General features: G+C 41.4%; 1 protein-coding gene across 1 annotated transcript; it reads right to left on the bottom strand.

Moving 5' to 3' along the window:
* Positions 1-4,837: 4,837 nt before the first annotated feature.
* Positions 4,838-5,083, bottom strand: LOC133041725 (small proline-rich protein 2D-like). Its single transcript, XM_061122707.1, has one exon. The coding sequence runs from the start codon at positions 5,081-5,083 to the stop codon at positions 4,838-4,840; it is 246 nt and encodes an 81-aa protein (XP_060978690.1).
* Between the last annotated feature and the right edge of the window lie 6,551 nt (positions 5,084-11,634).

The raw sequence follows: 11,634 nt of genomic DNA on the forward strand, positions 1-11,634 counted from the left end.
GCTGGGAGGGATTGGGTGCAGGAGGAGAAGGGGGCAACAGAGGATGAGATGGCTGGATGGCATCACCGACTCGATGGGCATGAGTTTGAGTAAACTCCGGGAGTTGGTGAAGGACAGGGAGGCCTGGCGTGCTGTGATTCATGGGGTCCCAAAGAGTCAGACACGACTGAGCGACTGAACTGAACTGAACTGAACTGAATCTATGACAAAGAGGCAAGAATATACAATGGAGAAAACACAGTCTCATCAATGAGTAGTGCTGTGAAAACTGGATAATTATATGTAAGAGAATGAAATTAGAACACTCCCTAAAAAAATACCCAAAAATAAACTAAAAATGGAATAAAAGCCTAAATATAAGACCAGACTCTATGAAACTCTTATCGGAAAACAAAGGAAGAACACTCTTTGGCATAAATTACAGGAAGATCTTTCTTGAACCACCTCCTAGAGTAACAAATATAAAAATAAACAAATGAGAGCTAATTAAACTTAAAAGTTTTTGCATCACAAAGGAAACCACAACAGGAGAACCCTCAGATTGGAAGAAAATATGTTTAAATAAATCAACTGACAAGAGATTAATCTCTAAAAATATGCAAACAACTCATGAAGCTTGATATTAAAAAAAAAACAACCTAGCAACCCAAGCAAAAAAGTGGGTAGAAAACATAAGTAGACATTTCTCCAAAGACATATAGATGACCAAGAGCCACATGGATAGATGCTCAACATTACTAATTATTCGAGAACTGCAGATCAAAACTACAATGAGGTATCACCTCACACTGGTCATGATGGTCATCATCAAAAAAATCTACAAACAATAAATGCTGGATGGGTGTGGAGAAAAAGGAACCCTCGTGCACTGTTGTGGGTTCCCTGATGGTAAAAAGTCTGCCTGCAGTGCACAAAACCCAGATTTATCCCTGCGTAGGGAAGATCCTCTGAAGAAAGGAATGGCAACCTACACCAGTTGGTAGGAATGTTAACTGATGCAGCCACTATGGAGAGTGGTATGGAGGTTCCTTAAAAAACTAAAAATAGAGTTACTATATGATCCAGAAAGCACACCACTGGGCATATTCCCTGAGAAATCAATAATGGTCATTGCATCACTATTTACAATTGCCAGGACTTTGATGCAGCCTAAATGTTCATCAGTTGATGAATGGATAAAGAAGACAAGGTACATATATACACAATGGAATACTCAGTTCATTTCAGTCACTGTGGTGACTGCCTCTTTGCGACCTCATTGACTGCATGCAGCATGCCACGCTTCCCTGTCCATCATCTCCTGGAGCTTGTTCAAACTCATGTCCATTGAGTCAGTGATGCCATCCAACCATCTCATTCTCTGTTGTCCCCCACTCCTCCTGCATTCAGTCTTTTCCAGCATTGACTCCATGGACCTCAGCACACCAGGCTTCCCTGTCCGTCAACTCCCAGAGCTTGCTCAAACTGAAACTCATGTCCATTGAGCCGGTGACGCCATCCAACAATCTCATCCTCTGTTGTTACCTCTCTTCTTGCCTTCAATCTTTCCCAGCAACAGGGTCTTTTCCAATGAGTCAGTTCTTTGAATCAGGTGGTCAAAGGATTGGAGTTTCAGCTTCAGCATCAGTGCTTCCAAGGAATATTCAGGACCGATTTCCTTTAGGATAGACTGGTTTGATCTCCTTGTAGTTCAAGTGACTCTCAAGAGTCTTCTCCAACACCACAGTTCAAAAGCATCAATTCTTTGGTGCTCAGCTTTCTTTATCATCCAACTCTCACATCCATACATAACTGCTGGAAAAACCAAAGCTTCGACTAGATGAACTGTTGTTGGCAAAGTAACGTCTCTGATTTTTAACATGCTGTCTAGGTTGGTCATAGCTTTTCTCCAAGGAGCAAGCATCTTTCAACTTCATGGCTGCAGTCATCATTTGCAGTGATTTTGGAGCCCCCAAAATAAAGTCTTTTACAATTTCCATTGTTTCCCGTCTCTTTTCCATGAAGTGATGGGACCAGATGCCATGATCTTTGTTTTCTGAAAGTTGAGTTTTAAGCCAGATTTTTCACTTTCCTGTGTCACATTCATCAAGATACTCTACTTCCTTTTCACTTTCTGCCATAAGGGTGGTGGCATCTGCATATCTGAGGTCACTGATATTTCTCCCGGCAATTTTGGTTCCAGCTTGTGCTTCATCCAGCCTGGCATTTCACATGAAATATTCTGCATAGAAGTTAAATAAGCACTGTACAGCCTTGACATACTCCTTTTCCAATTTGGAACCTGTCTGTTTTTCAGTGTCCGGTTCTGTTGTTTTTAGACCTAAATACAGATATTACTCAGCTATAAAAATGATTGAAATTAGGTCATTAGCACATTGTTAACCAACTATACTCAAATATACAAAAAAAAAGGTAAAATAAAGAATAGTTTGGTTAAGAATATATCCTTTTTCACAGCTTACTTGACTAGTAAGCTAAACATTAGAAAAAAGTTGCCTAGCTACAGTGACTTTGTAAATCTAAATAAACATTGTAAACCTCAATGTTCTTCAAAGTTGGTGTCAAAACAGAGAAGGAATTTCAGATGTGAAAAAATATTTAAGGCTCTGAGTTTAATGAGTTGTTTGAGTAAGAAGAGCAAGTAGCACACATGGAAAGGCAGCAAAACTTTACCTGGTAAGGATGCTTTAAGTTTCCCATCCTTCTGTACTACCCATGTTTTCAGAGCTACTATAGTTTCATGCAGAATGTTCCACTACATTCTATAGGTCCTTTATCTGCAGTATCACATTAAACATAAGGTAAAATTAGAAAAGAAAAAACACAACAAGAATATAAAGGGGCAATGGAGTATAAGAATCTTCCTGGTTGCTCTGCTAGTTATGTCTGTGTCACCTCCCTGCTGGAGCAAGCATGGTGGGGAGGCGATGATGGTGATGGTGGTGATGGAGACAATGATGATCTGCTGTCTTTCCAGTGGCAATTCTGTGCCCCAGCATGTGCAAATTAAAGTACACACAATCATGTAATTTTTATGCCTCAGGTATTTTTGCAGTGTAACACTGTTTTCCCCATTTCAGTAAAGGGCCTTTTTTTCTGAGGAGTTAAATAACTTTTTACTCAAATTAGTCAAGCAATAATTAACATGGATTTTAAATTATAGAGCAATAATCTTTTTTAAAAAAAGCTTTCTTTCTTTTTTAAACAGTGTATTTATTTATTAATTTATTTTGGCAATGCTGGGTCTTCATTGGTACATGGGCTTTGCTCTAGTTGCCATGAGTCGGGCTGCTATCTCATTGTGGTGTGCGGACTTCACACTGAACTGACTTCTCTTGTTGCGGAGCACAGGCTCTAGGGTGCTTGGACTTCAGTGGTTGCAGCTTGTGGGCGCAGGAGTTGTGCTTACTGGGCTCTAGAGCAGAGGCTCACTGCTTGTGTCACATGGGCTTAGTTGCTCCACGGAACGTGGGATCTTCCCAGAGTAGGAATCGAACCCATGTCTCCTGCATTGGCCAGTGGATTCTTTACCACTGACCCGTCAGGGAAGATCAGAAAGGATCTCTGATATTACTCAAAATTCAGACAACACTGATTGTGGGTGCTGGAATTTATGATCAAAGAAGGATAGCCATAAAACCAAAGAAAAGATGCCATCACTATAAGTGCTTTTAATAGAAACAAACAAACAAACAAACATTGTTATCACAAAAGAGAATTGTAGTTTATTCAGGAAGTGGAGAAGAAGTAACAGTTGTCGAGTTGGTAGCAACTCCTACCCATGTGACAGACAGACACAGAAGACAGGGAGAGGATCTTCTGATGGTGCCCAGGAGGAGAGCTGCTGCTCTTCCCTCTGAAGCACTGAGTTTTCTCAGCTGTCTTCCCAGAGGCAAGTGGTGTAGCAGCCTCAGGAAGGAAGCCTCTACTGTCAGGAGCCCCCACAGGCATGTTACAGACTGAAGGATGGAGAAGCTTCCTCTGTATTCATGATAGGCTTTGAAGAGAAGATGAAGGTGGAGCTGTGGAGCTAGATGAGTCAGCTACAAATATGGTGGTGAGGGTAACAGGGCTGGTGATGGTGGTGATGATGGAGACAATGATGACCTGCTGTCTTCCAAGTGCTGTTTATGAGTCTGGCATGTGCCAGCTAAATTATACACATTACTTGAATATTGATTCCTCAGAAGTTTGAAATGAAAATACAATTTTCCCTACACTTTACTAAAGAGAATGAAAACCTGGAGAGGTAAATATTTAGTTCCTCAAACTGTCCAGTGATAATTAAGGAAATAACATGGAATTGAAATTGTGTAGACGTATTCTTTGTTAAGACTCAAAATTCAGACAGCACTGATGGTGAGAGCTTGAACCTTGGCATCAAAGGATAGAAAGAAAACAAGATGATGATATGATATTGCTAAAAACAGTTTGAAAAGAAAGAAAACATTTTTGCCATCACACAAAGGAACTGAACTTTATTCGTTGAGGAGGATAAGCAACAGTTGACCAGCTGGTAGAAACCCCTGCCCAGGTGAAAGACAGACCCAAGAGAGGGAGAGAATCCTCTGATGGTGCCCAGGAGAAAAGCTGCTGCTCTTCCATCTGAAGCTCTGTGATGCTTTCCCAGCTGTCCTCCCAGAGGAGAGCAGAACAGCAGCCTCAGGAAGGAAACCTCTGGTTGTCAGGAATCACCACAGGCATACTGCAGGCTGAAGGATGGAGAAGCTTCTTCTATATCCATGATGGACTTTAAAGGGAAGATGAAGGTGGAGCTGTGGAGCCAAGTGAGTCAGCTGTCCTCATTCTTTCCTGGTCCAGATACAAGCTGATGCTTCTACTTGCTTTTGGGTGGGCACTTCTGCTGGCATTGTTGGGGAGGTGGCACAGGAGGGCATTTCTGCTGGCACTTTGGAGGTGGGCATGGCTCAGGGCACTTTGGAGGTGGGCAAGGCTCAGGACACTTTGGAGGTGGGCATGGCTCAGGGCACTTTGGAGGTGGGCAAGGCTCAGGACACTTGGGAGTGCACACTACTGGAGGTGGCTGGCAGGGCTGCTTGCACTGCTGCTGCTGATAAGACATCTTTCTGGAGTCTCAGAATCTGGAAGAAATTACATGACACTGTTCACAAGAAGGAACTGCTACAGGGAGAAAAGTCTGAGCTTGTTTAATAACATAGGATAGAATCTCTACAGTCGCTAAGAATGTGCTTTGATCTCTTTAATCCCTTTCAATGAAATTCTGGCCTCTCTCTCCCTCTTTAACAAATTGTATTATTGGCTCAGAGAAAATCTTTACTTTTACATAAAACTTTAAAAAAATGTTTCTCAATGAACCAATCAATGTCAATCGGTTCTTCTTTTTTTTCTGAAAAAAGCATCTTCAAGAAAGGCCATCATAAGTTCCAAAATACTAGATAAGCTCACAAGCAATTCTCATCATCATTACCTATCATGAGGTCCCAGAAGTATGACTTGTATACACAGCAAATGGCCACCAAGAAGGATAAAAGGCCCCACACCTTCTAAGATAAATGCCTCTTAAATAACAGCAGAAGGACACAAGAAAGATACAGAAAAAGGAAAAATACTTCTTTCTTTGCCTCTTCTTGTCGCAGTTTTTTTTTAAATCTCTTCAGTAAAGGAATTCAAACTATGTAACAGGAACTTAATAAATACTGTATATCACTGTGTTCAAATTCTAAACTCCCATCCACTAAGGAGCATTAAAGTCATGACAATAACTTTGGACACACCAAATTTGCTATAGCCAGAATTAATTCATAAGTAGAGAGCCCAAGAATAGAGCTGAACTGAAGAATCAGACTCACCAGTTTCTCCAAAATCTATCCGGACTTGAGTAGCAGGAGGATGGCAGTGATGCAGCAGAGGGCCTTTTTATAGGGACATGCTGTCCCACCCAGGAGGAAGCAGAGCTGCCAAAACAGGCCTGGTTCAGTCATTTCCCAACCAAAATGCAAATCCATCCGTAAGTGGCTTGACAGGGACTCCAGAAGGAGGAAATGTCCTACTCCAGGATCTTCTCCCTGGATTATCTTCCCATGACGCACAGCATCCTTGTTTTAAGCTCTCAGTTTCAGGGGTTTATGGCAGTGGGACCATTTGTTCGGGTTCTTTAACTTGCAGTCAAAGCTTCCCTTTCTCGACTGGAGAAGATTCCTCTTTGATACCTTTCACCTTCTATGAATTATAAAAGTGCCTGTCTTGTTCCACTTGAAGTGGTTGCATTTTGTTGTACATACTGGGTTGAAAAGAGCCTGGCTATCTAGTGACACCTTTTGCTTTACCTCAAGTCCTTCTTATAATGCTTTTCCCTTTGATCCATGACCTGCTAATCTAAGTCTCCTTTCTTCTTCTAAACTGGACCGAGGGCAGGTTGCAGATCATCGCTCCAGCCTTCCCATCATAATACTTAGATATGTTCAGTAAAGTGGTGCCCTCTAGGATCCTCCTTTCACTACTTTTCTCGCTCAGATAAAAGACATCAAGCTCATTCTTGCAGCCTTTAGAAATCTGTTTCACCTTGGGTCACAGGGAGTTCACTAGTTTAGCATCCTCTACTGTAACTCAGGTGTTGCCGCAGCCCAGACTCTAGACCAACAACAGAAAGCAAGCTTTTTGCACATAACTCCCCAACATGACGTTCCACCTACTTCTACATAATTTCTCCCAACTCTCCTCTTTGTACTACTTCACTTTATGAAAGAAGCTCAGAGCATTGTTCAAATTTTCTGACGTCCTTCCCCTTTGAAATATCGAAAGGCCCAATCTGGGAAGTATTGCCATAAAACAACTATTTTTTAATGAAAGTTGAAATCGTTATGAGCCATTCAATCATTGAAGTTAATTGCCATTCATATACAATTTCTCAATCATTAATAAGAATTTCACTGTAACTTAAACCAATTTTTCAGATTTACCATACTGGTTACAGGGAATATATGTTAAATAAACCTCTTTCCTGGTCACTTCCTTCAGATAATTTGTCAGTGTGCTGGAAGGAAGCATGGTTAATTTATGAGTCATCTTGAATGGCACAGGGTGCCCAGATATTTGGTCGAATTCCATGTGTTTCTCTAAGGATGTTTTTCAATGAGAAGGGCTTCCCTGGTGGCTCACTGGTGACGTATCTGCCTAACAGGTAGGAGATGCCAGTTTGATCACTGGATCAGGAAAATCCCCTGGATAAGGAAATGCCAACCAACTCAAGTATTCTTGCCTGGAGAATCCCACAGAGAGAGGGCTACATTCCATGGGGTCACAAAGAGTCGGACACAACTTAGCGACAGACTTCCACCTTTTAATATATAAGTCAGTGGTTTGGGTCAAGGAGGTGCCCTCTATAAGGTGGGTAGTCCTTCATCCATTGAAGGCCTGGTTAGACCAATAGTCTAAGCCTTTCTTGGATAAGAAATAATCCTCTTGCATGATAGCCTTCCACAGGTTTTCAGTTCCACAAATTTTGAATTTGCCAGCCTTTATAATATCTCATCCTCTCTCTTTCCTGTTTCTCCCTGTGTTTGTCACTCTCTCATATAAAAAATAAATGATATGTATTATTATAATTTGAACATTTCTTCTGCCATTTCATGTACATCATTTCCTATGTTCAATCAAATTAAAAATTCAAGAAGATTGGGTAAAGTGATTAAAGTAAAAATGTAAATATTACATGATACATGTGAAGTGTAAATATGACAAATATAATACATTTTTAGAGAATAACTGAAGTTCAAGACAGAATGCCCTAGCATGTTCTCCAGCCTTGGCAAAATATTTCATTATGCCTTGTCAGAGATTTAGCTCTCAATAATTCTTCTACAGTTCCTCTGTTCAGGTCTGGAGCTGAACTGTCCTCTTTTCTGTACTATCCTCTTGGGCACTGAAGATTTTCATAATAGGCTGTGGCTGGTGAAGAATCATGTCTGGTTTAGGAGTAAAGTTACAAGGCTGGTTTTATATTACTATAGAATGTGGGAACACAGTTAATGGAATCAGGATGTCCCCTTTCAGCATAACCCTACAATACCCTCGAATGCTGTCTCATGCTGAGGATTACTTTACCAGGAAATACATCATTTTTATTCCAATAGTAAATATCAGGTTTAAATTGCATAAAAACAAAAATGAATGTAATATACTATTTAAGACTCACACCGCCACATACAAGTGATTGAGAGTAGGCTTGGGAGGGGAGAGAGGATCAGAGAACTAAATGTCTGAAATAGTTAAATACATGCTTAGGGTTTATCTGATGAGTTTGTTTTCTTCTACTCTATCCCAACATGTTTTAGATCTTTAAAAGAGAGTGGTTTTATTTAGTAATAGTCTTTGCATATCTTTCTTTTTTCTTCCTGCAATCAGTGGAATAATTGACCTACTCTAACTTGCCTTGGCCAAAAAATCAGGAAGCTTTTCAAGAATGTAATTTTATAAATGGGAAGGGAAGAAGAAGAAAAGAAAGAGAAAACACCTAAAGCCTTGAAACAGTCACCAGGTATGCATGTTCCAGAAGTCAAGACATAACATTCTCCTTTAGCTCAGCTGCATCTCCACTGACTACTATATATTTTTTAAATATTATAATAAAGAGGAGAAGTCAAGTTGGTAGAATAGGAGGATGTGAAATTCATACTTCCTCACATATATACATCAAATATACATCTACAAATGAAGTAATTCTCAACAGAATACTTGATGAACATTAGTGGAAGTCTTGGGAAACCTAAAAGGACAAGAAATATCCACTCATAATCAGGCAAAATGAAAAATGTAACACAGAAAAGAGGAATCAAAACAGGGACCAGAAACCCTGACAGGAGGCTGAAGATGGAGAGGAAAAGCCCATCACAGTGGGGGAATCAGCTGGGACAGAAATGAGCCTTCAGGGGATCAAAGGAGAGGATGGTCTGTGAAAGGCAAGACTAAGAGCTGCATGCATGGTCTGTGACACAGTCCTGCTCATCCTAGCCTGAATCATGTGTCTCCTGTTGCAGAGGGGCTGGGTGCTAGAACGTGGGATTTATAGTGAAAACTCAGGGAGGGAACCGTGGTTGGCTGTGAAAAGACAGCCTGAAGGAGCAGGAGTAAGGAGTTCTACAGCTGGGAAAGTTCGCAGATAAAGCCTGAGACACCACAGAAGCTAGGTGTCATTGTTGAGTGACATGCAAGGGGCAGGGCTGCCATCATAACCCCTTTCCCATCTGCCAACTTTTTTGGCTTTCAGAGGCACTGGAAGGGGCTCCCACTGATTCATCTTGCCCATCTCTCAAGTCAAGGCCTCTTATACACAAGTACGTTCAGTGGTCCTGCGTGCCGCCCATCTTAAAGCCACATTTGGAATTAGCTCTGACAGCCTTTGTGCTGGGAGGCCTGAATGCTAAAGTGTGGGGTTAAGAGAGTGGATCCTGTGAGAGGATCACAGATACAACAGAGAGGACAGGAGTGAGAGGCTTTGAGGTTGGGAATGTCAACTGGAGGAAGTGTGTTGTGCCCAGGAAACGAGGCACCATTGTTAAGTAGCATGCAGAGAGTAGGGCCATTACAGCCCCCACACCACATACCAGCCCCCTCTCTGGGAACTGGGAGGGAGTCCCACAAGGGCAAGTGTGCCCCTATCTGTTGCAACTGCCTGCTGGTCTACATCACAGGCAATTTGTGCACATTCCAATTGTGGCCGCTGGTCTGAGTAAGTAAGTGTGTGCCACTCAGACACTATTTTCACTCTGTCTCCTCTGGGTGGGAAACAGATGTCTGAGGGTGGCACGCACACATACACACACACACAACGGGGGCCCAAACCAATGCTGAACCCCAGGGGCGGTGTAACTGAAGAAGAGGAGCAGAAATCACTCCATGCAGCTCCACAAGCTGTGGGTTAAATCCCTGTGATCAGCTTGGTAATTCCTGTGTCTGTGGAATATCTGAATAGATAATGACTGTTACCACTGAGACTGGTCCAGCTTTAGCAGCAGTGAACTTTGGGGGCAAGTACACATGGGAGTTGGGGCAGGTCACAGTCTGAGCTGGTTCTGCAGTGCCCACAGCAGATCCAGAGACTTACTTAGAAGTTTTGGAAGGCAATTTGGAGAGGCAGGGGTTGGCTCTGGCTCCCTGTAGAAGCAACAGCACTGACAGAGGAAGCTCCAGGAAAATGTTTTTATTACTATTGTTCTGTTTTGCTTTGTTTCATTTTGTTCAGTTGTTGCTTTTATTATCTTCTATTTTTTAATGTTTTTATGTGTTTACTTTATGCTTTCTTTCCATTTTTTTTAGATTGCTTTCTATTGTTTGATTTATTTTTCACTGTTCGTTAGCTTAGTCTATATTTATTAGCCTCATTTTTGAGTTCTTTTGTTTGTTATCTTGTTTGGCTTGTTTCCTTTTTTGTCTATTCTCTCTGGATCTTTGTATCTGTAAGTTTGGTTTTGTTGCTATCATTTGTGTTGGATTTGGTGTGTCTGTTTTCTTTGTGTGTGTGTGACTGTATTTTGTTTTTCTTGCTGCCTGTTTATATTTTTACTATTTGTCTTGGGTTTTGCTTGCTTTCTTTTCCTTTTATTTATTTTTCTTCTTTTCTCTGGCCACAGTTGTGGCTTGTGGACTCTTGGGTCCCCAGCAGGAATCAGACCTCTGTCCCTCTGTGGTGGGAGCACTGAGTCTGGGATGCTGTACTGGCAGAGAACCCAGGTCCATAGAATATTAATTTGCATGTTCAATCCAGGAAGTGTGTATTTCAACACCAAGCCCTCACTCCACCCAACTACCTGTAGACTCCAATACCTATAGACTCCATGCCAAACTAGCAGCAAGACAGAAATACAATCCCACCCATCAGTAGATAGGCTGCCTAGTAATTCTAGGCTCACAGACATCCCAAACAACCCCTGCTCATCAGAGGGAAAAGACTCAGTTCCCATCACCAGAGTGCAGACACTAAGCCCTCCCACCAGGAAGCTTACACAAGCCCCTGGACAAATGTCACCTACCAGGGGACAGACAACAAAAGCAAACAGAACTACAACCCTGCCACCTGTGAAAAGGAGACCGTAAAAACAGTAAGATAGACAAAATGAAATGACAGAGAAATATGTTTCAGATGGAGAAGCAAAGTAAAATCCAAGAAGACCAAACAAATGAAGAAAAACAGGCAATTTATCTGATAAAGAATTCTGAGTATTCAGAATTCAGTGTCCATTGTTTCCCCATCTATTTGCCATGAAGTGATGGACCAAATGCCATGATTTTAGTTTTTTGAATGCTGAGTTTTAAGCCAGCTTTTTCAATCTTCTCTTTCACCTTCATCATGAGGCTCTTTGATTCCTCTTCACTTTCTTCTAGAAGGGTGATATCATCTGAATACCTGAGGTTATTGACTTTCCCAACAGCAATTTTGATTCCAGCTTGTGCTTCATCCAGCCCAGCATTTCTCATGATTTACTCTGCATATAATTTAAATAAGCAGGGGGACAATATACAGCCTTGACTCCCTCCTTTCCAGATTTTGAACTGGTCTGTTTTTCCAACCTAGAGAGCATATTAAAAAGCAGAGACATTATTTTGCCAAGAAAAGTCCATCAAGTCAAAGATATGGTTTTTCCAACAGTCATGTGT

This window comes from Dama dama, chromosome 20 (assembly GCF_033118175.1).
Source record: "Dama dama isolate Ldn47 chromosome 20, ASM3311817v1, whole genome shotgun sequence".
NCBI classification, from domain to species: Eukaryota; Metazoa; Chordata; class Mammalia; order Artiodactyla; family Cervidae; genus Dama; species Dama dama.

Excerpts from the sequence above, each read along its gene's own strand:
- LOC133041725 (XM_061122707.1), bottom strand. The coding sequence starts at position 5,083 with ATGTCTTATCAGCAGCAGCAGTGCAAGCAGCCCTGCCAGCCACCTCCA.